Here is a 27,842-nt window from a genome sequence, read left to right on the forward strand (position 1 = left end):
AGAGCCGAAGCTGGTTGTGATTTATTGTAGAGAGCGTTTCACGAACTTGGGAACGTAGCTGTCACGAGTGGTAGCTGTCTAAAGCCAATGATCCATCACCAAATTCACTCTGTTTTCTGATTGGTTAAACCCTGGCCAGACCCGCCCATTTGGAAGGCAGATAACTGTGAAGGTGGGAAGAGGAGTTTAGCATTGTATTATTGTTTTTCGAAAAGGGTTGCCCGATTCTCGCCTCTCCTGCGAAAAGCAAAAATTATAGTGCCAACACTTTCGTCTTTTGTTGGAAAAGTCACATACTTTATTTTTTTTCCTGAGTTTTACTTTTCCAAGGTTTTCAGTTTCCTGCCAGCATGGATGTTGAAGTAAGTATTATCACAACATTGGAAGGTTGGTTGTTTTTTTTTTTTTTTATTTGTGTGTGTGTGTGTGTGTGTTTTAAGATCATCAGAGCAAGCCTAGTTTACACATATAATTACTGGTCTAAAAAGCTGCGTCGGAAAAAATGTCGATCTCGGTAGTTGAAATTTTAAGATTTGAAAGTTTAAGACAAAAACTGAAATTGCATAGAAAACACATGAGAAAAAAACAAGCAGGGAAAAAAATCGCACCCCAAAAAACTACAATAACAACAAACATACACACACCACACAGAGAGAAAAACGCCAAAAGCTTGTGCATGAATTGTTTCAAGCACACAAGCGCATTTAGAATACACAATGGAAACGATCAGTTCGTTAGGGCGGTTCTAATACGAAAACTTAACAGCAGTAGCAGCAGCAATACCAGACAGCAGTAATGATGAAATAAAAGTATCTTATTTTGCTTTCATTGGATAATACCCGCAATTTCGAAGAAACTGGCTTTCAAAACAGGGATGACAAGAAACATGGCAGCATCAGATTTCATAATCATGATCTCTGTCCCGGGGTCAACCTGGCCAGAGAAATGCAGACACCTGCACCGTTGTTCACTTCAAGACATTAACTGAGCAACACTTCTAAAATTAACAGGCTTCATGTGTTTCATTGAGGCGGATAGAAACGGTGTGGTTTGAGGTGGGTGGGGCGGGGGCCGGGGGGCGGGGGGTTGTTTGTTTGTTTTGGGCTTTTTTGGTTGTTGTTTTTTTCATTAATTTTTATTTTATTTTGTTTATTTTGTTTTATTTTATTTTATTTTATTTCTTTATTCTCTCTCTCTCTTTCTCTCTCTCTCTCTCTGACTGCCTGTGTGTCTGTCTGTCTCTCCCTCTCTCTGAGTTTCTGTCTGTTCTTCTCTCTCTGTCTGTCTGTCTGCCTCTCTGTCTGTCTGCCTGCCTGCCTCTCTCTCTCTCTCTCTCCATTAGATCCCACACTACACGGACATGAGCTCCGCAATGATGGAACCTGTATCTGGTGGGGTTTCTTCTTCTTCGTTCGTGGGCTGCAACTCCCACGTTCACTTACGAGTGGGCTTTTACTTGTGTGACCGTTTTTACCCCGCATTGTAGGCAGCCATGCTCCGTTTTCGGGGGCGTGCATGCTGGGTATGTTCTTGTTTCCTTACCCCACCGAACGCTGACAGGATCTTTAACATGCGTATTTGATCTTCTCCTTGCGTGTGCAGACCTGTGTGTATATACGCAAGGAGATGTTGACCTGCGAACTCGGAAAAATCTCCACCCTTTATCCACCAGGCGCTGTTAGAGATTCGAGGCCGGTGTAGCATCCCAGACTGTCCCCCACCCCGGAAACGTCCCCGGGGGACAATTTGACCGCTGGAAATGTCTCCCGGGGACTTTCTCACCGTTCATAATGTCCCATGCGGACATTTTCAGCGGCCAAAATGTCCCCTTTTTTTGCGTTTTAGCCTCGTTTTGAAATATTCCCCTTACTCTGAAAATGTCGCACCCTTGTATCCCGTAACGTCCACTCAGCCGAAAATGCAGGGGACATTATGAACGGTGAAAAAGTCCCCGGGGGACGTTTCCAGGTTGGGGACAATCTGGTGATACTACACCGGGACCCTCAGATTGAAAGTACACCTATTTCAGCACTCGGCTACTGCGCTCGTCTGGCGTCTGGTGGGGTTTAAACCCGCGTCCTCCGAATGGGGGTTGGGGGTGGGGGTGGGGAGGGATCGGTGAGGCCTATCGCGCGGCACAAACAAACAAACCTTCGTCAGGTTTTTTCACTCAGGTCTTTCAAGTCTGGCCTTGATTAAAACCCACGCCTGTCCAACAAGATACCCCCCCCCCCCACCCCCCACCCCCCATTCCCCTGCCTTTTCTCTGTCTTCAGTTTCTCAAGCTTTGAGTTATGCATGCGTGTGAATGACTGACTGGTGTGAAAGCGCTTTGAGTTGTCTCAGCGCTATAGAAATACTTATTAACTATTTATCGTCACCTCGCCTGCAGGCAGGGACGGCGGGAGCGGTGGCAGCAGCAGCGGCGACCAAGTCTGCAGCGGGAGCCACTGTGGGAGCCGGCCTCCTGAAGGTCCTCCTCATCGGGGGTCTGGCCAGCGCTCTGGGGACGGCTGGGATCCTGGTGGGGATGCAGCTGACAGGGAACCTCACTCCGAAGAAGGTACAACCCCGTCCCTCTGTCTGTTGTTCTGTCGGTATGTTTGTTGGTCTGTTAGTCTGTCCGTCCGTCCGTCTGTCTGTCTGTTTGTTGGTCTGCTTTGTTGTTGTTGTTGTTTAAAGAGGAAGGTGGCAGAATGGTTAATTAAAGACGCTCATGACTGTGTCTTTTGGCAAGGGGGGCGGGGGGGGGGGGGGGGATTAAGGAAGTGGCAGTTTCCATGGACAGGACAGTATATGAGTGATTTGACACTTTATGGGGTGGTGGTGAAGGGTGGTTTTGGAGGTGGGGGAAGGGGGGGAGGGCAAGTGGGGGGTTTGTTGGTGACTTATCCTCTGACTTGTTCTTTTGCATCTGCATACACACTGACAGTGACCCTTTGTGCACCACATCGTGACACGACATTTTAACGAAATTTGGGAAAGATACACATCATTCACACAGTCATTGGCCAACACAACAAGTAGACCCCCAGGAAAGGGATCACTGACTCATGACAGTGGTGTGTATGTGTGTGAGTGCTGATGTGAAAGGTGTGTGTGTAAGGAGGAAGGTAGCAGAATGGTTAAAGACGCTTCTCTGCCAATACAGTGTCCACGAGAGGGTCTGGGTTCCAATCCTAGTCTTGCCCTGTCTTCTCAAGTTTGACTGGAAAATAGTAATGAGGATCTGGTCATTCGGAGGAGACAATAAACCGAGGTCCCGTGTGCAGCAAGCAAGTGGCACACTGAAAAAGAACCCATGACAAGAACGTGTTGTCCTCGGGCAAAAGCCTGACGAAGAAATCCACTCTGTACTCTAGGCCTGATTAACGCGTTGGGCTATGCTGCTGGTCAAACATCTGCCTTGCAGATGTTGTGCAGCTTATACGGATTTGTCCGAACGCAGTGGCGCCTCGATCTTTGAGAAACTGAGACTGAAATTGTTGTTGATTTTTTTCCCACCAGACTAAGGAACATTTCGTTTTGTACATTTCGATGATGATGACAAAATTAATGATTGGGGTGATGCAGATGCCTGCTGTGGGGGTACAGTTAGGGTTGGGACAACATGACAAGGCTGTGTGTCTTCTCACAGAATATGATTTTATCTTAGCGTCAACCAGGCTGAGAGATACAGACAACCGCAGTCTGCTTAGCAAAGTTTTTGAGCAACATTCCCCAAAACGCATCCGTGAAGTGAATGACTCTCGACCGTGTGTGTGCTCCCAGTCTTCCCATTTCAGCCCACAGCACACTCAGCTCTTGGTAGGAGCCGGCTTTGGGCCGAGAAAAATCACCTCTGATGGGAATCGAACCCGCGTCGCCCCAATTGTCAGTCGTCGACGGTAACCACTACGCCGCGGTTGTTTGATTGATTGATTGATTTGTTTGTTAAGTAGATGGTTGGCTCGTTGACTGGTTGGTCTGTTTATTTTGTGGCTTTTTTTTTTTTTTTTTTTTTGTCTTGTGCCATTTATTCGAGTCAACCCCCCCCCCCTCTCTCTCTCTCTCTCTCTCTCTCTCTCGCTTTCTTCTGCGTCTGCCCTTCTGCTAAATCTGTCTTTTCTTCAGTCACGTTCACCCTACGTAAATGCCCTTCCTGAGAGAGAGAGAAGGGGGGGGGGGGGGGGGGAGGAGGAGGAACTGCGACGTTCATTTGCATAACAGACGTGACTTTCTGCACCATGCGTGCAATCAATCAACTTCCGTCAACCAGTTGTGAACGTCCAGGAAAAGTTTGTTGTTTTTTCGTCGGGAAGATATTCTCCGCCGTTAATCTACGACGTTTTATAGGCACTCAGTGGTTTAAACATTAAAAATCAAAACAAAACTGGCACATACGTGAGAATAACATCAGCTGGCTTTGAAAGGTAAAACGTTTTAGCGATCTAAATTAAGTACTCGGAAAGAGAGAGAGAGAGAGAGAGAGAGAGAGAGAGAGAGAGAGCTGCTTATAAGATGAACGAGACAGACAGATAGACAATGACAGACAGGGACTGCTAGACAGATGTCGCGTCATTATTCATTTATCTATCAGTTATCTACCCATTCATACTACACGGCACCCCCGAAAACGGAGTGTGGCTGCCTAAATGGCGGGGTTAAAAACGGTCATACACGTACAGCCCACTCGTGTACATACAAGTGAACGTAGGAGTTGCAGCCCACGAACGAAGAAGAAGAAGAAGAAGAAGATACTACACTGCTAGTGAAAAAGGATGCAGTTAACAGTTCACCTTCACCTTCACCTCTCCCGTAGTCTGGGTTCAGACCGTTGGGGCACCGCTGCTGACCTGACCACCACCCCTCTCCACTCTTCACGGTTTTCTGATTTCCTCAGGGCGTCACCGAGCGTCAAGCCTGTCCACCCCCGGATGTTGTCTTCCCATCTCTTCTTCTGCCGTCCTCTCCTTCTGCCTCCTTGTACGGTGCCTTGCAGGAACGTTTTGGCAAGACCAGATGATCGGGAGATGTGTCCATACCACCTAAGTTTGCTTTTCTTCACTATGGACAGAAGGTCTTCGTAGGGTCCAATACTTTGCTTGATTCTGTTCTTCACTTCCGTGTTAGTGATGTGGTCTCTGTAGGAGATGCCAAGTAGTCTACGAAAGCATCTCATCTCGACAGCTTGGATTCTTCTCTCGATGTCGCAGTTAACAGCACTGTTATATAACACGCACGAACCGTTTATCCATTTCGCCCCCACCCCCTCTTCCCGCCCCCTCCAACCACTTCCCACGTCCCGCATCCCCCATTCCACTGTGTATATCGTGAGTGGGAGTCTGGTTGCTAGCCTTTCATATGTGACGACAAATCGAAGATCCACTACGTGAAGTATAATTTACCACGCTTGTAAAAGAAACCACGACAACAAAGGTTTGTTAACCATCCTGCGTCAAATGAATTTAAGTACATAAACATATAATTATATCCATGCAGACATAAAAAAAAGGGAGAAAGTATGTGGTACCTATACAGAATTATACTGAAGTATATAGGGTCTTCTCTCTGGAGCCCTGTACTTACCTGGGTGTCTACTTTCGATGTGTGTGTGTGTGTGTGTGTGTGTGTGTGTGTGTGTGTGTGTGTGTGTGTGTGTGTGTGTGTGCTTGCGTGCAAGAATTGCATGTCATCATCATTAAATTATCATTATATTATAATTGTAATTGTTGTCATAATTACCATTGTTATTATTATTATTATTATTGTTGTTGTTGTTGTTGTTGTTATATGCTTCCCTTGTAGGTTGTAGTAATGTGTTCCAGTTTGTTTTCACGCCTTGATAAACCCGCCTTCAGAACACCTTGTTTTCACACCTCTATAACCCCGCCTTTGTACAGTGCCGACTCGTGCATACTGATGCAATTTGGCCCACTTACCTTAACATAGGTGTGTGTGTGTGTGTGTGTGTGTGTGTGTGTGTGTGTGTGTGTGTGTGTGTGTGTGTGTGTGTGTGTGACTACATATAATTATTATAAATTGCATGTCATGCAGTTTTGGTTTGGATGTGGTGCTATATGAATTGATATTCGTAACGAACATAATCGTTGTTATGACTATGATCTTAACTCTCTCCATACGAACGGCGAAAGAGACGACGTAAACAGCGTTTCACCCCAGTTACCATCATCAAAATATTACAAGCGGAAGATTCTTATACTGAAGAGGTGAATGTTGACAAAGAATACCACAATTCTGACGACGGAAGCTAAAGGTTGGGTCATTGAGACACCCACTGGACATCCGAGGGGTCTGTGTAGAGGAGAAGAGAGGACTGGCCGTACTGAGTGAGTTAATCTGTCAAACCGCACCCCCATCTCCCCCTCTCCTGCAGCTACACGGTTCTGTACCTGAGGTGACAGATACGCCTGTTGTTCTATCCCTCCATCTACCCTGACATATTCTTCAGTTGGTCAGATCATCTGTCTCCGCCATCTGTCTTGTTGCCCTCTGCTTCCCTTGAAGGTTGCAGCGATGTATTCCAATGTTTTTCGTTGTTTTCCCACCTTATCATTATCCCCGCCTTCATTCTGTCCCTGAGATGTCAGATAATGTCCTCTCTTCTGTTCACCTACGCTGATGGAGCTTTTTTTTTTTTTTAGTCGGTCGTGTACTCTTCTTCTGCTGTCACAGATCTGTCATGATGTTACCGTCTGCTTCCCTGTTGGTTGTAGTTGTGAGTAATTTGTTCCAGTGTTTGTTGTTGCTGTTTTTCAACACCGCCTTCTTACACATTGTTTTCACACCTTGATAACTCCTGCCTTCGCACAATGTCCAGTCATAGCATACTGATGCAATTTGCTCCACTGACCTTAAAAAAGGTGTGTGTGTGTGTGTGTGTGTGTGTGTGTGTGTGTGTGTGTGTGTGTGTGTGTGTGTGTCTGTGTGTGTGTGTGTGTGTGTGTGTGTGTGTGTGTGTGTGTGTGAAAGGATTAAATATTCTTGATTCTTGTGTGTTTGTGTGTGTGTGTGTGTGTGTGTGTGTGTGTGTGTGTGTGTGTGTGTGAAAGGATTAAATATTCTTGATTCTTGTGTGTGTGTGTGTGTGTGTGTGTGTGTGTGTGTGATTCTTACGAAGGCAATTACAATGATTTACATTACTCGGCATTGGCGACCTGGTTTTGTATCTCAAGACGTGTGTCCTTCTGTCCATCTGATTCCCTACTGGCCTACATGTATGCTTTAGTCGGTCAAATCCTCTTCATCCGCCGCCTACTTCTACCACAAATCTGTCATAACCTCGCCCTCTGTTCCCCTTGCATGTTCCAGTGATTGTTTGTTGCTGTTTGTTTTTTTGTTTTTTGGGTTTTTTTTTTTTCGCTTGTCATAACCTCACCTTCTTACAATGCCGGGCCGTGCGTACTGATGCGACTTGACCCCCTAACCATAAAACAGGTGTGTGTGTGTGTGTGTGTGTGTGTGTGTGTGTGTGTGTGTGTGTGTGTGTGTGTGTGTGTGTAATAGTGGTAGTAGTTGTTGTGGCAGGTATAGTCGTGGGGCTTGTGTTACCGCAATATACAGGCAAAGGTAGAAAAAAAAACTGACTGTGACAATAATCGGGGAATCACACTGCTGCCATGAGCTGGAAAGGAAAACTATTCACCACAGTCCTGAATATTCGATAAACCAAATTTCTTAAAAATCATAAGATAAGTACTTTCAGAAAACCAAGTTGGGTTCTGACGAGTTCATTCAACAGTGAATCCATGCTTTTGTTCTGGAAACTCATAGACAATGCTTAATGATATAGAAAAAAAACAACAACAAAAAATAAAACAAAACAAAACAAAACAAAACAGCTGTTTTGTGCTTTCGATTCTGTGTGGAGGCAGGGACTGTGAAAAAAGCTCATCAGTCAAGGTATTGATAGAAGATTTTTCGAGTGACCGTTAACACATCGTCAGATTAAGTCTTGTGCTTTAATTAATGGTAATAAATCGGAATATTTCAGTAATCTCATATGTGTTCGACAAGGTGAAAATCTATCTCCATTACTTTTTTCGTTATTTTCTAAATCATCTCGAACAGTATTTCATGGACAATAATTGTTCGCCATCGTATAGTGATTTACATCTTTCTGAGTTAATCTACATTAATTTACATTTGCTTTTGTATGTTGATGGCACTTGGGGGGTGGGGGGGGGGGGGGGATAGACCTATATTTGCCCGTGTGCGTACGTGAGCCCGTGCGTGTGTGGGATCACTTGTGAAGGTGTAGCGCTTGTGTAGGTGTATGTGTGCGTTTGAGTGTGAATGTGTGTGTGTTTGAATATGTGTGTGTGTGTGTGTGTGTGTGTGTGTGTGTGTGTGTGGGCGCGCGCGCGTGTGTCTTTGTATGATGTGCATGCACAGAGTTATGCAAATGGCCACTCTGAAACAACCAGTTCGTTCGTTCGGACAGTATGTCATTAGATCCACGTGCACGTTTGTGAAAGCGTGAGAATGTTATGCGCAAAAGGAGAGTGTGATTTCAAATGGGTCTTTATGATGGATGAGAGGCAGGGTTGTGAAACATGTCATCTCGTTTGCTCTGAAGTCTAACATTGTTTTGAAGGCGCCTTTCTGAAGGATCATGATGTTAGCTTTATGACGTTTATGAGCGGGTGACAGTTGTGGAACAGTGTATTTACATGTTGTCCGCCCGCGAAAAAAAAAAAAAAAAAAAAAAAAAATCGAAACAACAGCTTGTTATGTGTCACGTCGTATGTCTGAAGTGTTTAGGTGACAGACCTTCCTATTTCTTTGTTTATTTGAATAGCTAATTTTATCTGTTTGTCATTTGAATAGGTAATGTCATGTTTTTTAAGTGCCCCCCTCCTCCTCCTTCTTTCTCTCTTTCTCTCTCTCTCTCTCTCTCTCTCTCTCTTCATAGTATATAAAAGAAATAAGGAGATAATAAAAACTGTTAGGAATGTCGGCATATTTTCTGCTTCGTATTAGGAAAGTGCTGTCGCGAAAAAGAAATGAATTTTTTGTTTTTAGTTTGTTTTTAATTCATTATCTATTCATTTATTATTCTTTTTTTTTTTTTCTCCTTTTCTTCTTTTAAGGAGGTGGAGGCCAGAAACGGGTTACCTGTTTTCATCTATGTTTAATGTCTGGATTATCATTATCAATTCATATAGTCATATAATAACAGGAAGAATAATAAAGAGGTCAAGAAGGATGAAAGGAAAAGAACACAGGAAAAAAAAAAATCCAACTTTTTTTCTACTTGTTTACTGTTCGTTAATTGTGCATCGGTTTTTTTTTCTTCTTTTTTTTTTTTTCGTTCTTGTTGTTGTACACTGTTCCTACCTGTTTGTTATTGTTTACTAGATATTATTGGTAGTGTGTGTGTGTGTGTGTGTGTGTGTGTGTGTTGTCCCTGTTTTCCTTACCGTTGGTTTTTGTTTAATAACTGCTTACTAATTGGTAGTATTTTTGTTGCTTGTCGCTGGTGGGTACTGGTGACTGGTGGGTTAATTGTGTTGGCTGCTTTGTTGTGGTGGTTTTGTTGTTGTTGTTGCTGCGTCGTCGTTGTCACTGTTGTTGTTGTTGTTAGTAGTGGTGGTGGTTGTTGTGGTGGTTTTTAGATTCTTTTTTTTTTTTTTTTTTTTTTTTTTTTTTTTTTTTAAATGACTTAGAAGAGAAAGAGCTTTGCAGACAGTATATGTGAGGACAAGGTGAAAGGAAAGGGTCTTCGAGTAAATGTGTCAGACAGACGGAATATGTATGTGTAGTGTGGCATTCTTCTTCTTCTGCGTTCACTCGTATGTGCACGAGTGGGCTCTTACGTGTATGACCGTTTTTACCCTGCCGTGTAGGCAGCCACACTCCGTTTTCGGGGGTGTGCATGCTGGGTATGTTCTTGTTTCCATAACCCACCGAACGCTGACATGGATTTCGGGATCTTTAACGTGCGTATTTGATCTTCTGCTTGCATATACACACGAAGGGGGTTCAGGCACTAGCAGGTCTGCACATATGTTGACCTGGGAGATTGTAAAAATCTCCACCCTTTACCCACCAGGCGCCCGTCACCGTGATTCGAACCCAGGACCCTCAGATTGAAAGTCCAACGCTTTAACCATTCGGCTATTGCGCCCGTCGAGTGTGGCATTGCATTCTCCGGCTATTATCGGCTTCTTCTGCTTCTTCGCCTCCTCCTCCTCCTCCTCCTACTCCTCACCATGATGATGATGATGATGATGATGATTGTTGTTGTTGTTGTTGGCGGTGTTACTACTTATATAGAGCGACTGTTTTCGGTCAGACCAAATCACTAAGCGCTTTACAAACACGGAATCATTTGCACAACAGGCTGCTCACCTGGATTTCTTTCCATGACTTTCAAATGAAATAAAAGACAAGCACCCAGACCACCGGTTCTGAAGGTCTAGCAAGATACAAAGTAGGAGTAGAAGTGTGAGGTAGAATAAAGATATTGATGTTATGTACGGGGGAGTGTGTGTGTGCGTGTGTGTGTGTGTGTGTGTGTGTGTGTGTGTGTGTGCGCGCGCGCGCGCATGTGCGTGTGTGGGAAGTGGGTGAGGGATAGAGGAGGTGTGGGGGGTGGGGTTGGGGGGCAGGGGGGGGGGGGGGGGGGGTATTTCGTACGGTCACAGGCACGTAAGCTCCACCCTTGACCTCTTAGTCAGCTTGGTAGGGGTTGACATGTGCAAAGGCAAAACCATCCATTCCGAGCGGGGGGGGGGGGGGGGGGGGGGGGGGGGGTCAGCCCACACAGCTTCTGCCAGTCTTGTACAGTGCAATGGCAGAGCTATCAGCGAATGTCTGTGTTTATAATCCATGATGCACAAACCGCACTGGTAGAGGGTCGACATGTTGAAAAAGCTCGTAACCATCCTCGTGGATCGAGGGCGCCAATCTGGTAACAGTAATGGCAGAGCTATGTCGGAATGTCTGTATTGGAAAATCGATGATACACAAACACTCCTTGGTATGGTTTAACATGTGCGAAAGCTCGTAGTCAATCTGGTATCAATAATGGCAGAGCTATTGCAGAATGTCTGTAGCAAACACAGAAGAAGAAGAAAGAGAAACACCCGTAGGTGCTGGGGAGGACCCAGAGAAGCACTGTCTCCACCCGCCCTTGGAACAATCCTGCACCACCCTTGGAGGCCTGCGCTGTGTTCACGATGAGTGCAGGCACGCACAGGACACTCCATTAAGAATTCAAGGGACATAACTGCTCTCGAACATAGGCAAAAGAGACCACAGGATGCAACTCGCGACAGCCTTAAAAGAAGTATCCCCATGTGTGTACCAGCCAGTATTTCATGACTGCAGAGCCCACCGGCAAAAGGCACCACCCTCCAGCTGCTGAGCACACCCCACAGACCAAACCACCCCTGCCCGCAGACAGATGAAGTACATATCTACGGTATCCAGGAAACAACACTGGTAACAGTCACATCCATGGACTTAGATAATGAACTGCAAGGGACTTTATATTGTATCATACATCAGGTACCCCATGCCGAGGTTTAAAACTGAAATCAGTTAACGCCAACAAAAACTCGCATCAACCGAGTGACGCGAGCTCTAATTTTAGCGACCGACGCCCAGACACGAACTGGTTTGCCCAGATAGCTGGCACGCACACACTCAAACCACGATTCTGAGCTGGCGCCCTCTCACTTGGTACAACTATTACTTAAATGCCAAGGTGCTGAATGGTGTATACATATGTCCTCTGTCAGTGCACAGCATTCCTTTGGGTGGCTTGCTGAGCCTCCCTCACCCCCAGCCATTTCTTACTTCTTCTTTATGAATGTATGCGTGTATTCTTCTATCTGACTCTGACCTTGTCCCCCCCCCCCACACACGCACGCACACACACACACACACACACACACACACACACACACACACACACACACACACAATGTTACCAAGAATATGTGGACATAAATGAAGAGAGATATATACATAGAAAGAGAGAATGAATAGATTACCAAGAATACATGGACACACACACACACACACACACACACACACACACACACACACACACACACAATAAATTCACTAAGAATACATGGACATAATCAATGAGTGAGAGAGAGAGAGAGAGGGAGGGAGAGACAGAAACAGAGACAGAGATAAATAAAATATGTTACCAAGAACAAATGGACATACATATATAGAGACAGAGCGAGAGAGATGGAGAGGGACGAGGGGGGAGAAACAACGAGAGGGTGGTCTTTCATTTGCTTTTATTTGTACAATGCTTGGAAAGAATGAGGTTGGAGGACAAGAAGAAGGGGGAGAGGGGGTGGGGGGAGGAGAGAGGAGAAAGAGCGGAAGACAGAGAGAGAGAGAGAGAGAGAGAGACAGAGAGAGAGAGGGTGGGGGGAGGAGAGAGGAGAAAGAGCGGAAGACAGAGACAGAGAGAGAGAGAGAGAGAGACAGAGAGAGAGACAGAGAGAGAGAGGGGGGGAGGAGAGAGGAGAAAGAGCGGAAGACAGAGAGAGACAGAGAGAGAGAGAGAGAGACACAGAGAGAGAGACAGAGAGAGAGGGGGGGGAGGAGAGAGGAGAAAGAGCGAAAGACAGAGAGAGACAGACAGAGAGAGAGGGGGGGAGGAGAGAGGAGAAAGAGCGAAAGACAGAGAGAGACACAGAGAGAGAGAGAGACAGAGAGAGAGAGAGACAGAGAGAGAGGGGGGGGGGGAGGAGAGAGGAGAAAGAGCGGAAGACAGAGAAAGACAGAGAGAGAGAGACAGAGACACAGAGAGAGAGAGAGAGAGACACAGAGAGAGAGAGACAGAGAGAGAGAGGGGGGGGAGGAGAGAGGAGAAAGAGCGGAAGACAGAGAGAGACAGAGAGAGAGGGGGGGGAGGAGAGAGGAGAAAGAGCGAAAGACAGAGAGACAGAGAGAGAGAGACAGAGAGAGAGGGGGGGGGAGGAGAGAGGAGAAAGAGCGAAAGACAGAGAGAGACAGAGAGAGAGAGAGAGACAGAGAGAGAGAGAGACAGAGAGAGAGGGGGGGGAGGAGAGAGGAGAAAGAGCGGAAGACAGAGAAAGACAGAGACAGAGAGACAGAGACAGAGAGAGAGAGACAGAGAGAGAGAGGGGGGGAGGAGAGAGGAGAAAGAGCGAAAGACAGAGAGAAACAGAGAGAGAGAGAGAGACAGAGAGAGAGAGACAGAGAGAGAGGGGGGGGGGAGGAGAGAGGAGAAAGAGCGAAAGACAGAGAGAAACAGAGAGAGAGAGACAGAGAGACAGAGACAGAGAGAGGGGGGGGGAGGGACGAGGGGTGAGAAACAAGGAGAGGGTGGTCTTTCATTTGCTTTTATTTGTACAATGCTTTGAAAGAATGAGGTTGGAGGACAAGAAGAAGGGGGAGAGGGGGTGGGGGGGGGAGAAGAGAGGAGAAAGAGCGGAAGACAGAGACAGAGAGAGAGAGAGAGAATGAACGAATGAACGAACAAATGGTTTATTCACATATAAGCCTTAGCCCCTCATGAAGGGGTATTTAAGCAGCAACAAAAGACACAAACAAAATTTGCTGAGAAATAAACAATGGAAATACGACTATGAAATGAGTATTTCTCTAAACCTGTAAGGCTTGTACAAAAACAAGGAAAGATTACGTATAGCATCAGGTTTTGTGCATGACATCAATAAACTCAATCTGAACAAACTAGGTCTAGGATGTCTGTAATATTTAGGGTGGATGAATTTAACTCTAATCTCATTAAGTTTTGGACAACAGAGAACAAAGTGTACATCATCTTCTTTTGCCGTTCTGCACAATGGACATAACAAATCACAGTCATTACGAAAATTATATCTGGAACGGTGCACTTTCAAGTCAGAAATACCAAACCGAAATCTTGTTGTTACATATTTCAACTGTCTATCTATGTTCATTTTCAAATAATATTTAAGATCATGATTACAACAGAATGTTCTATACAAACAAAATCGTTCACTTGTATTAATGTGATCATTCCAGTTCTGCCACCTGCAATCAATCAAACGTTGACGAAATAAACTTATAAAGCCATTCATATTGCCAACACCTTGATTTTCCCAGACATCACCAAAACCATTCTCATGCAAACAAATGCGGACATTTGAAACCCAGTTTTTCTTTCTATTCATATCCAAGTGAAACAACATTCTATACGCTTTATAATGTAATCTAAAAGCATCCATTTGAATTAACTTGAGCCAGTAACGAATACAGCTAACTGCAGAATTTACATATAATTATGGGATATCTGTCTGTCTCACCACACACTAGATCATTCGGTGTTCGCATATACGAATACATCATATAATTACCTTATTGAGACTGACCAACCAAATGTTACCCTTCCTTTTTATCTATGCTTTTTTCCTCAAACAGCAGATACACACACACACACACACACAGAATGGAAGAAGGGTAGAGCCAAAGGCAGATTAGAAAACAAAGAAAGCGAGGATAAAGAAACAACAACAACAAGCAACCGTAAGTGAGACAGAGGGAAAGCGATTGATGAGAAGGAAAGAAAGAAAGAAAGAAAGAAAGAAAGGCAAATGTCAAGGGAACTGTAATGACAGATCGGATTTGGAGTTCATGCGCGTGTCCTTTTGCCCTTTTTGTGCTACCAACCTGACCTTCACCCTTTTTTTCCCTTGAACTTTAGTGACCTGGAATGGCGCGAACATGCACGCATGGGGAGAGATTAGACCGTGTGTGTGTGTGTGTGGTGTGTGTGTGTGTGTGTGTGTGTGTGTGTGTGTGTGTGTGTGTGTGTGTGTGTGTGTGTGTGATTTATATCAGTCTCACAATGGATTGTTTTTGTATGTGCGTGCACACACACACACACACACACACACACACACACATATTTCTAGTAAGGATTTGTTTGTTTTACTTTTGCCGTCATTATATATATATATATATATATATATATATATATATATATATATATATATATATATACGAGGGTCATTCAATAAATAAGGTGAATTTTTCGGTATAAGGACTCAAACAAACGAAATTTGCACAGTGGATTTCTCTCTCTGGCACACACACACACACACACACACACACACACACACACACACACACACACACACACACACACACACACACACACACACACACACACACAGAGAGAGAGAGAGAGAGAGAGAGAGAGAGATATTGTGTGTTTGATGACGATGATGATGATCATCATCATTCCTCTTCTTCTTTTCATCATGATCATTATTGTTATCATAGTCTTTGTGTGATTCATTACTAACAATTATCATTATCATTAATATCATTTTGCATCCAGTCCACCAGAGAGAGAGAGAGAGAAACATACACACACACACACACACACACACACACACACACACACACACACACACACACACACACACACACACGAGCGTCAAATAGCCGGTGTGTTAACCGTCACATTCGGTACAAGTGAAAGTGATCATTCACTTTCAACAGCGTACGTACATGATGTTACCTTTGACATTTGAACCATGACCTCTTACCGTCCTGACACGAAGATGCATGGGGGACGGGGAAAAAGAGGGACTGAAAAAAAGAAAGGTTGGAAACGAAAGAAACCCGGGAGAATGAAAGAAAGAAAGAAAGAAAGGATCGAATGAAGGAGAGAAAGAAGAAGAAGAAGAAGAAAGAATGGAAGGAAGAAAGGAACGAATGAAGGAGAAAAAGAAGAAGAAAGAATAGAAGAAAGAACGAACGAACGAAAGAAAAAAACAATAACACACATAAGAAAAGAATAGAATAGGATCGGTCTTTATTATCAAGTGAACCGTTGTCAAAAGGAATGACAAGCAACACTGGAGTGGAGTAGGGATAGTTTATAGATATAAATCGAAAATCATACACAAGAAAAACAAAACAAAACAAAACAAAAAACCACAACATATCATTCTACCTTAGGCAACCCCCTTATCCCCTCTACCCTCCAGAAGAAAAAAAAAGAAAAATAAAATAAGATAATATGAAATAAAAACAAAAGAGAGTAAGATAAACTATAGATATAAAACAAAATGAAATGATGTCACATAACTTGAAGAACAGGTATGTCACGCACTTCTTCGTTACGGGCAGCCAACCACAAAGTTGTTAAAGAATCTGGGGGCTGTGGGGGGCGGTGGGAGGTGGGGGAGTGGTAGTAGTCACTGACTGGTCTGGTGCAAATAATACTAATAAAAACAACAATAAAGATATTTGTGATAATGATAATAATAATAATAATGACAATCAATATCATCATCATGAGGATGGCAGGGTGGGGGTGGGATGTTGGGTAGGGAGGCGGGTGAAGGCGGTAGCAGGTGCAATGCTGTCCCCTTTCCCTGCTCCCACCCCGCCCCTCCACGCACACCTCCACACCCCCAGCCTCCTCTCTCCCGAGTCCTGCAAAGAGGATTAGGGAACGCCCAGGACTGTCTGTAACAGAAGCAGACACAACACACCACTGTGCGAAAAGCCGGCTGCACCTAAATCCCGGGTCGTCTGATGGATGGGTTGACTGAAGGATTGGAAGGGTGTGGAGGATGAGGGGGGCGAGGGGAGTGAGAGGGGTAGGGGGCGGTTTAGGGGACTAGGGGGGTAGGGTGGCTGACGGGTTGGAAGAGGGGTATGGGGGGTGTGGAGGATGGGAGTGAGGAGGGGGGCAGTTTAGGGGACTAGGGGGGTAGGGTGGCTGACGGGTTGGAAGAGGGGTATGGGGGGTGTGGAGGATGGGAGTGAGGGGGCGGTTTAGGGGACTAGGGGGGTAGGGTGGCTGACGGGTTGGAAGAGGGGTATGGGGGGTGTGGAGGATGGGAGGGGGGGGGCAGTTTAGGGGACTAGGGGGGTAGGGTGGCTGACGGGTTGGAAGAGGGGTATGGGGGTGTGGAGGATGGGAGTGAGGGGGGGGGCAGTTTAGGGGACTAGGGGGGTAGGGTGGCTGACGGGTTGGAAGAGGGGTATGAGGGGTTGGAAAGTGCCCACCTTGCCCACCCATTCCATGACCCCTTCTTTCTTTCCACAGCTGTTCGGTCAACTCGCACAGAGAACGTCGTCGCAATTACTGTCATTGCAATGCCATGCCCAGTGGTTTGGAAAGGGCAAAGACATTACATGGGAGATATGCATGCAAGTCCGTGGAGCACATGTATTCTCCTTTTTTCTGTTTCTTTCTTCTTCTTTTTTTCTTTTTTAAGTGCTCAACACGAGGTTTTCTTCATTGGCCAAAAAAACACACCTGCAGCATTGGATCTTATTTCGACCTAAGTGAACGTATTCATAATGCATCATGTGTTTAGTTATTCAAGCCCTCTGCCATCCCAACTTCTGATTTTCATTTCCCACTGGAAAATAAACTGTAAAGGTAAAGCAGATTTAGTTGGGTTTTTTTTTTTTCGTAGATGCTTATACACATTTTCCCAATTGATAATTATAATGAATTTTATCTGTTGATTCACGCCCTTCAGCTGTGGAGAAGTTAGGGTACCAAACAGTATATCTATGGCTGATAATTTCAATCTGGTATCTATTTTTCGATAGAGTATATGTACAATGTATTCCCCAAAAATCAAGTACAGTTGTAGAAGAAAATGCTCAATCTAGTCAACTGAGCCCAAACGTTCTTGTCAACACGGGAAAAAAATAGGGGGAAAAACAAACAAACAAACAAAACAACCACCAAACACACACACACACACACACACACACACACACACACACACACACACACACACACACACACACACACACACACACACACAAATCGTCGCAATTAAATCCTTTCCAACGCAAAGCCCAGTGGCTCGGAAAGCACAACATTTGTTTTCACGGGAATGACAGAGAGGAGGGCTGAGAGAAGGGAGGGATGAGAGAGGGGAGGGATGTGAGAGGGGAGGGATGTGAGAGGGGAGGGATGAGAGAGAGGAGGGATGTGAGAGGGGAGGGATGAGAGAGGGGAGGGATGAGAGAGAGGAGGGATGTGAGAGGGGAGGGATGTGAGAGAGGAGGGATGAGAGAGATGAGGGATGAGAGAGAGGAGGGATGAGAGAGGGGAGGGATGAGAGAGGGGAGGGATGAGAGAGAGGAGGGATGAGAAAGATGAGGGATGAGAAAGAGGAGGGATGAGAGAGGGGAGGGATGAGAAAGAGGAGGGATGAGAGAGGGGAGGGATGAGAAAGAGGAGGGATGAGAGAGGGGAGGGATGAGAGAGGGGAGGGATGTGAGAGGGGAGGGATGTGAGAGATGAGGGATGTGAGAGATGAGGGATGTGAGAGATGAGGGATGAGAGAGGGGAGGGATGAGAGAGGGGAGGGATGAGAGAGGGGAGGGATGTGAGAGATGAGGGATGTGAGAGATGAGGGATGAGAGAGGGGAGGGATGAGAGAGGGGAGGGATGTGAGAGAGGAGGGATGAGAGAGATGAGGGATGAGAGAGAGGAGGGATGTGAGAGATGAGGGATGAGAGAGGGGAGGGATGAGAGAGGGGAGGGATGAGAAAGAGGAGGGATGAGAGAGAGGAGGGATGAGAGAGAGGAGGGATGAGAGAGGGGAGGGATGAGAAAGAGGAGGGATGAGAGAGGGGAGGGATGAGAGAGGGGAGGGATGAGAGAGGGGAGGGATGAGAGAGGGGAGGGATGTGAGAGGGGAGGGATGTGAGAGGGGAGGGATGAGAGAGGGGAGGGATGAGAGAGATGAGGGATGAGAAAGAGGAGGGATGAGAGAGGGGAGGGATGAGAAAGAGGAGGGATGAGACAGAGGAGGGATGTGAGAGGGGAGGGATGAGAGAGGGGAGGGATGAGAGAGAGGAGGGATGAGAGAGAGGAGGGATGAGAGAGGGGAGGGATGAGAAAGAGGAGGGATGAGAGAGGGGAGGGATGAGAAAGAGGAGGGATGAGAGAGGGGAGGGATGTGAGAGGGGAGGGATGAGAGAGGGGAGGGGAGGGATGTGGGAGGGGAGGGATGAGAGAGGGGAGGGGAGGGATGTGGGAGGGGAGGGATGAGAGAGGGGAGGGGAGGGATGTGGGAGGCGAGGGATGAGAGAGGGGAGGGGAGGGATGAGAGAGGGGAGGGATGAGAGAGGGGAGGGATGAGAGAGGGGAGGGATGAGAGAGGAGAGGGGAGGGATGAGAGAGGGGAGGGATGAGAGAGGGGAGGGATCGCCCAAACTGTTGTGCCCGTGTCACAGTGCGGACGAAGGTCTAATGTTTTTCACCTGCTGTGAATAGTGTACCTGTCAGTCCCGATTACCGCCATGCTGTTTTTCTTGTCTGGCCAACTTGTCACTGACATGCGTCGTTGAAACCGAGCGAGCGAGTGAGAGAGAGACAGAGACAGAGACAGATATAGGGACTCAGAGACACAGACACACTCAAAGTCCGAGTCACACACACACACACACACACACACACACACACACACACACACACACACACACAGAGAGAGAGAGAGAGAGAGAGAGAGGACCAGACGAGACTAGACAAAACGAAGTTTTATTTCACGAGGATAGTTGAGTCAGAATAGTTGTTGTTTTCTTCTTCTTCTTCTTCTTTCTTCTTTTCTTGTTTATATCATTCAGTCAGCAAAAAAGAGAGAGACAAATACACAGAGAGAGACAGACAGACATACGGAGACAGAGAGAGAGAGGGGGGGGGGAACGGAAGAGGGAGGGAGAAAGACAGGTAAGGAAAAGAGAAAGAGGGGGAGTGGAAACACAGAGAGAGAGAAGGGAGGGTGGGGAGAGAGAGAGAAGGGAGGGGTGGAGAGAGAGAGAAGGGAGGGGTGGGGTGAGAGAGAGAGAGAGAGAGGAGGGGTGGGGAGAGAGAAGGAGGGGTGAGAGAGAGAGAGAGACAGAAGGGAGGGGTGGGGAGAGAGAGAGAAGAAAGGGGTGGGGAGAGAGAGAAGGGAGGGGTGGGGTGAGAGAGAGAGAGAGAGACAGAAGGGAGGGGTGGGGAGAGAGAGAGAGAAGAAAGGGGTGGGGAGAGAGAGAAGGGAGGGTGGGGAGAGAGAGAAGGAAGGGGTGGGGAGAGAGAGAAGGGAGGGGTGGGGGAGAGAGAGAGAGAGACAGAAGGGAGGGGTGGGGAGAGAGAGAGAGAGAGAGAAGAAAGGGGTGGGGAGAGAGAGAAGGGAGGGTGGGAGAGAGAGAAGGAAGGGGTGGGGAGAGAGAGAAGGGAGGGGTGGGGGAGAGAGAGAGAGAAGGGAGGGATGGGGAGAGAGAGAAGGGAGGGGTGGGGGAGAGAGAGAGAGAAGGGAGGGATGGGGAGAGAGAGAGAAGGGAGAGGTGGGGGAGAGAGAGAGAGAAGGGAGGGATGGGGCGAGAGAGAAGGGAGGGGTGGGGGAGAGAGAGAGAGAAGGGAGGGATGGGGTGAGAGAAGGGAGGGGTGGGGGAGAGAGAGAGAGAGAGAGAAGGGAGGGGTGGGGGAGAGAGAGAAGGGAGGGGTGGGGGAGAGAGAGAAAGGGAGGGGTGGGGAGAGAGAGAGAAGGGAGGGGTGGGGAGAGAGAGAGAGAGAGAGAGAAGGGAGGGGTGGGGAGAGAGAGAGAGAGAGAAGGGAGGGGTGGGGGAGAGAGAGAGAGAGAGAAGGGAGGGGTGGGGGAGAGAGAGAGAGAGAGAAGGGAGGGGTGGAGAGAGAGAGAAGGGAGGGGTGGGGAGAGAGAGAGAGAAGGGAGGGGTGGGGAGTGAGAGAGAGAGAGAAGGGAGGGGTGGTGAGAGAGAGAAGGGAGGGGTGGGGAGGGAGAGAGAAGGGAGGGGTGGGGAGAGAGAGAAAAAAGGGGTGGTGAGAGAGAAGGGAGGGGTGGAGAGAGAGAGAGAAGGGAGGGGTGGAGAGAGAGAGAGAGAAGGGAGGGGTGGGGAGAGAGAGAAGGGAGGGGTGGAGACAGAGAGAGGGGTGGGAGAGAGAGAGAGAAGGGAGGGGTGGGGAGAGAGAGAGAAGGGAGGGGTGGAGAGAGAGAGAAGGGAGGGGTGGTGAGAGAGAAGGGAGGGGTGGTGAGAGAGAGAGAAGGGAGGGGTGGTGAGAGAGAGAGAAGGGAGGGGTGGAGACAGAGAGAGGGGTGGTGAGAGAGAGAGAAGGGAGGGGTGGAGAGAGAGAGAAGGGAGGGGTGGGGAGAGAGAGAGAGAGAGAAGGGAGGGGTGGTGAGAGAGAGAGAAGGGAGGGGTGGGGAGAGAGAGAAGGGAGGGGTGGGGAGAGAGAGAGAAGGGAGGGGTGGTGAGAGAGAAGGGAGGGGTGGATAGAGAGAGAGAAGGGAGGGGTGGAGAGAGAGAGAGAAGGGACGGGTGGGGAGAGAGAGAAGGGAGGGGTGGGGAGAGAGAGAGAGAATGGAGGGGTGGGGAGAGAGAGAAGGGAGGGGTAGAGAGAGAGAGAAGGGAGGGGTGGGGAGAGAGAGAGAGAAGGGAGGGGTGGGGGAGAGAGAGAAGGGAGGGGTGGGGAGAGAGAGAGAGAGAGAGAAGGGAGGGGTGGAGAGAGAGAGAAGGGAGGGGTGGAGAGAGAGAGAAGGGAGGGGTGGGAGAGAGAGAAGGGAGAGGTGGGGAGAGAGAGAAGGGAGGGGTGGAGAGAGAGAGAAGGGAGGGGTGGAGAGAGAGAGAAGGGAGGGGTGGAGAGAGAGAGAAGGGAGGGGTGGGGAGAGAGAGAAGGGAGAGGTGGGGAGAGAGAGAAGGGAGGGGTGGGGAGAGAGAGAAGGGAGAGGTGGGGAGAGAGAGAAGGGAGAGGTGGGGAGAGAGAGAAGGGAGGGGTGGGGAGAGAGAGAAGGGAGGGGTGGAGAGAGAGAGAAGGGAGAGGTGGGGAGAGAGAGAAGGGAGAGGTGGGGAGAGAGAGAAGGGAGGGGTGGGGAGAGAGAGAAGGGAGGGGTGGAGAGAGAGAGAAGGGAGGGGTGGAGAGAGAGAGAAGGGAGGGGTGGGAGAGAGAGAAGGGAGAGGTGGAGAGAGAGAGAAGGAAGGGGTGGGGAGAGAGAGAAGGGAGGGGTGGAGAGAGAGAGAAGGGAGGGGTGGGGAGAGAGAGAAGGGAGGGGTGGAGAGAGAGAGAAGGGAGGGGTGGGGAGAGAGAGAGAAGGGAGAGGTGGAGAGAGAGAGAGAGAAGGGAGGGGTGGGGAGAGAGAGAGAAGGGAGGGGTGGAGAGAGAGAGAGAGAAGGGAGGGGTGGGGAGAGAGAGAGAAGGGAGGGGTGGGGACAGAGAGAGAAGGGAGGGGTGGAGAGACACTGATAGACCAACAGAGAGCAGTTATGAGTGTGTGCCACCGAGCTGAACAGGACAGCTCGGTAGTGTATGCACGCGCGCGCATGTTTTATGCACACACACACACACACACACACACAGATAGAGAGACAGAGACAGAAGGAAACCATCGCACAAGGATCGAGTGACGCTGCGAGGGTGGGTTCTTAATAATTATTAACGAATTAATCAACTGGGACTTAGTTGTTGACACCAACCATTATAATTATGTCACACGCCCCGGATTCTTCGCGTCACGGCTTTGGCGAGAAAGGACAACCTATTTTGTGCTGTACCGTGAGATCCCGAACAACGCAATGAGTCCAGACAAGTTCAACGTGACACCACGATGATCAAGCCACTGCAACATTCCGCCAATTTCTTTTGTTTTTATTTATTTATTTATTTATTTATTTATTTTTTTTATCAACAAAGTGAATCGTTCGAATGATACGGATTATATTTGTTGCATTTCAGCTGTAATTTGCTGCTGTGAAAAAGTAGATGAAAACAAGAATTGCTGTCTGTTCAGTGCCATACACCCTTCTCTGCCTGTTCCAAAATGTCTCTCATTCTCTCTCTCTCTCTCTCTCTCTCTCTCTCTCTCTCTCTCTCTCTCTCTGTGTGTGTGTGTGTGTGTGTGTGTGTGTGTGTGTGTGTGTGTGTGTGTGTGTGTGTGTGTGTGTGTGTTGCAGTATCGCTTTTTTTTCTTCTTTTTTTCTTCTGTATAATTTCTATGACATTAACATAATTATGTTTTATTTTGTATCTATTTAAACTCTAAAATCACCATCATGTGTGGACAGAAAATAATTGAATTAACTGACCAGCCAACTAACCTACAGGTCTCACAACACCCAACCTTCTCCATGCCGGCATTGTACACACACACACACGCACACACACACACGCACACACACACACACGCACACACACACACACACACACACACACACACACACACACACACACACACACACACACACACACGCACGCACACACACACACACACACACACACACACACACACACTCGGAGCAAAAGAAACAACAACAAAAACTACATAGTCCAACCCCCACCCCCGTATACTCCCCCTCTTCCTCCGCATCATTAACATCATCATTGCCATCATCATCAACATCATCGACGTCGTCGTTTATTCCTATCATTCTCTTTCTTATCCTCCGATGTTTAGGAGGAAGGGCCGAAGTTTGTTGACGACGGCAGCATCAGCAGCAGCGCTCTTCACGCCTCCGACAACTCCATCGACAGCGGCGCCAACCTCCTCAGCCAGCTCCGTCACCACGACATGTCCAAGATCATCAACGACGCTGTCGCCTTGTCGGCCCTCGTGAGTTCAGGGATAGAAGATAGACGGGCAGACGGACAGATAGACTCTTGTGAGTTCATGGGTAGAAGATAGAAGGATTTGACATGGTTGCCCTAAAGTTCAGCCGAAGATAGACGGGCAGACGGACAGATAGACTCTTGTGAGTTCATGGGTAGAAGATAGAAGGATTTGACATGGTTGCCCTGAAGTTCAGCCTAAGATAGACAGGCAGACGGACAGGCAGCCGAAGATAGATAGAAGGATAGATGGATGGATAGATGGATAGATGGCTTGTGAGTTTACAGATAGAAGATAAAAGGATTTGACATTATTGCCGAAGACACGTCAAGATGGATAGACAGCAATTTTTCTCCTTTCGAAATATATTTTTTTAACAGAATTTTGCCAAGGACAACCCTTTTGTTGCCATGGATTGTATTACGTGCGCTAAGTGCATGTTGCATACGGGACCTCAGTTTATCGTCTCATCCGAATGACTAGCGTCCAGACCATCACTCAAGGTCTAGTGGAGGGGAAGAAAATACTGGCGACTGTGGAATTCGAACCAATGCGCTCAGATTCTCTTGCTTCCTTGGCGGACTAGTTACCTCTAGGCCAACACTCCACAGATAGATAGATAGACAGATAGACAGACTTGACATCGTTGCTTATAATCCAGCCGACCACACATGGCCGTCCATATTATCAGGACCGCCCAATAAAAAAACACACAAAAAAATCCACTCCGTTTGAGATAGACCGAAAGCAGATAGAGTAATAGAAAAAAAGATCTAAATAAATAGATCGATACATGAATAGATGAATATTGAATCGATATATAGATATAGAAGAATGGACAGATATGGACAAATATGTATACAGATGAAGCTAAAGACTCTTAAGATTATATGAATACATAGATAGACAGACAGGTAGGCATACAGACTGACAGACAACCACATAGCCTAGATAGATTGATGAACAGATATATGAGCAGATTGATAGAGTAAAAAAAAAGAAGAATAGATATAGATAAATAGATCGATATATGAATGGATGAATATTGCATAGATAGATAGATAGATAGATAGATAGATAGATAGAAAACACTCCAACATAATCCAGCCCCGAAAAAAGGGGCGTGGGGAAATTGATATGAGAGAGAGAGAGAGACTGGGACACACACACACACACACACACACACACACACACACACACACATCCCCTGCCACCACCCAACAACCCCTTGTTAACTTGATCAAGCTTCAGTCACATAATTATCGCCCCCCCACCCCCCTCCCACCCCGTCCTCCGCTCCAAACCCTCTCTTCTTTTCTTCACAGTCCGACCCAGACGCTGCAGAGGACCTGGCAGACAGTCTCAAAGACGTTGTGGACGGCGATCTCCTGGACAAGGTGATAGAAGAGGCAACCGGAGATGATCCGGACAGCCTGGAAGAGCTTCTGGAGGACCTGCCGGACTCGGACATCGGTGGAGAGGCTGACTTGGGCGACGGTCCCGACCTGGGAGATGAGTCCGAGGAGGTCTTGGAAGACGCCGGGGACTCTTTGGAAGACGCTGGAGATAGTTTGGAGGACGTTGTCGGAGACGCTCTGGGAGACGGGGACCTGGGAGATGCTGGAGACATGGGAGATGGTGTCGGGGATGGGGGAGACCTCGGGGACGGGTTAGGAGACGGACTTGGTGACCTGGGAGATAGCATGGAAGACGTGGGAGATAGCATGGGAGAAATGGGAGATGCCATGGGAGACGTGAGAGATGGCATGGGAGATGGCTTTGGAGACATGGGAGATGGCCTAGGAGAAGTCGGAGATGGCCTGGGAGAAATGGGAGATGGCATGGGAGAAGTTGGAGATGGTATGGGAGAAGTTGGAGACGGCTTGGGAGACGTTGGAGATGGCATGGGAGAAATGGGAGATGGCATGGGAGACGTTGGAGATGGTATGGGAGAAGTTGGAGACGGCTTGGGAGACGTTGGAGATGGCGTAGGAGAAATGGGAGATGGTATGGGAGAAATGGGAGATGGCATGGGAGATGTTGGAGATGGTATGGGAGACGTAGGAGATGGCATGGGAGATGTGGGAGATGGCATGGGAGATGTGGGAGATGGCATGGGAGACGGCCTTGGAGACGTTGGAGATGGCATGGCTGACGTGGGAGATGGCATGGGTGACGTGGGAGATGGTATGGGAGACGTTGGAGATGGTGTGGGAGAAATGGGAGATGGCATGGCGGATGTCGGAGATGGCATGGGAGATGTGGGAGACGGTTTGGGAGATGGCATGGGAGACGTGGGCGAAGGGCTCGGAGAGATCGGGGAAGGTTTGGGCGACGCAGCAGGGGAAGGCCTGGGAGACAGCTTCCCGGAGGCCGGGGAGGCGCTGGCAGACAACAGCCTGATGGAGGGGGCCGGGGAGATAGGGGATGGGATGGGGGACATCGGGGACGGCTCGGTGGAAATGGCAGACGCCTTCGGAGACCTCATGGGCGACTTTGGCGATGGCTTCTCGGAGGACCTGGGACCAGCTGTGGTGATGTCTTCCCTTTTCAACAACAACAACAACAACTTCCGGCAACAGAACCAGCAACAAAATCGACCGCAGGCTGTGCGACAGCCGCAGCAGAACTGGAACCCGTACGGTATGATGCTTATGGGGGATGACTTTGGCGGCTTTGATTTTGGGTTTAAAAGGAGATAGATATCTAGATGGATGGAGACCAGCCGGGGTGTTCTTGACATCCTGATGAGAGAACACGGGGACCCAAGCAAGAACAGTTCAATGCCAAACACTGACAGAGAAGAGAAGACGATGCGGACTTAATGTTGTTCGGGAAGGATCTTTTGATTCCTGAATCCACTGTGTGTATCTTTGTATTGTGCTGTACTGTTCTGTATTCTGTTCTGTTCCACTGTATATTTCTTTCTCATTGTCACGGACCTTTTCATTGTGGAATTAGATTGGTTAACTCCGGAGGAGTGTTTGTGTGTCTTGCCACAATGCAGCACCACTTTTTTTCTTTTTTTCCCCCCAGTCTCACTTACCCCCTTCTTGAGGAAAGAATATTGCCAGGTACCGTTCGTTTGTTATCGTGGGCTCTTTTTTTATTATTATTATTATTTTAAATTTAATATTTCTAAGCGAAATCTCGGTTTGTTATTAGAACGATCAACCAGCACCAGACTGATATTATATCGGTGGCACATGAAGGGGTGGGGTAAGAAAAAGCATTTCCTTTTTTTATCTTCATTTTTTTTTTTTTTTAGGAAGACCATTAACCACTAAACTACGACTTCACCAATAATGGTGTTTGTGTATTCATTGTCTTTTTATTTCCCTTCTTCAATATCTCTGGCTCCAACACACGGTGTTAGCAGCAGTATTGGGATTTACACTCTGGAAATCTTGTCAGTAGAAGGGGGGGGGGGGGGGGGTGTTGTTGGCACACTGTTACAGACTTGTATATCCCTCGAAGAGAAAACTGCCATTCCGTTTAATTTTTTTTTTCTTACACACACACACACACATATACTTATCCTTCCTTCCTTCATGACACCCGCCCCCCCCCCCCCCCTTCCGCCTCCACATTTTTCCCCTACCCAAGGCCCGACCAGTACCTAAAGTCTACACGGAGGTCAGCCATCTGCTTACCATTTGTTTTAATTTTTAAGCAAACGTGATGTGGTGAATGTGGATCAGTCTGCACGGTTTGATGCCTCCTTGAAACACTTATGCTTTTTCAGTGTTTTATTGATGTGCTGAGCAAACATACACACATATTGGAGTGCTTTGTTTACAAATCCATTTCTTGAATGTATTGTGTCCTGTAGTGTTACCCTTAACCTCCCCCTCCCCCCCAAAAAAGCCATTGGCAACAGTATCGTTGATATACCATACTGTTTATAGCAGAACTGAAGTTGATTCTGGTTCTGCTAATCAGACTCTGTAGCCGCTCCTGTGTGCAGTGGCGTATTCTGTGTGTACATTTAATGACACTTGTCTTCGTGAATTTAAACTTTTTCTCCTCTCTGTAATTAGAGACCGTTCTTATCTACTGGGTTCTGTTGAACTTTTTATGTAATTTTGTTTTAAAAAATATCTGTGCATGCATAATTTCAAATTTTCATCAAACTTGCTTTCATTTTCATCGCTTGAAAATGAAACTGATCAAATCATCTTAAAAATTTCTTTGCTTTGCATTACATCTCTTCTGTAAAAAGAGCTTAATGTGATGTAAACGCTATCTTGTGGATGTGTGTGTACGTGT

The 27,842-nt window shown here is 47.4% G+C and overlaps 1 protein-coding gene across 1 annotated transcript; it reads left to right on the forward strand.

The window, feature by feature from the left end:
* The first annotated feature begins 208 nt into the window (after window positions 1–208).
* LOC143298226 (uncharacterized) lies at window positions 209–27,425 on the forward strand. Its single transcript, XM_076611025.1, has 4 exons — window positions 209–362; window positions 2,393–2,563; window positions 23,421–23,576; window positions 24,899–27,425. The coding sequence occupies exons 1-4, from the start codon at window positions 351–353 to the stop codon at window positions 26,273–26,275; spliced, it is 1,716 nt and encodes a 571-aa protein (XP_076467140.1). The 5' UTR covers window positions 209–350; the 3' UTR covers window positions 26,276–27,425.
* The last annotated feature ends 417 nt before the right edge of the window (window positions 27,426–27,842 follow it).

This window comes from Babylonia areolata, chromosome 23 (assembly GCF_041734735.1).
Source record: "Babylonia areolata isolate BAREFJ2019XMU chromosome 23, ASM4173473v1, whole genome shotgun sequence".
NCBI classification, from domain to species: Eukaryota; Metazoa; Mollusca; class Gastropoda; order Neogastropoda; family Buccinidae; genus Babylonia; species Babylonia areolata.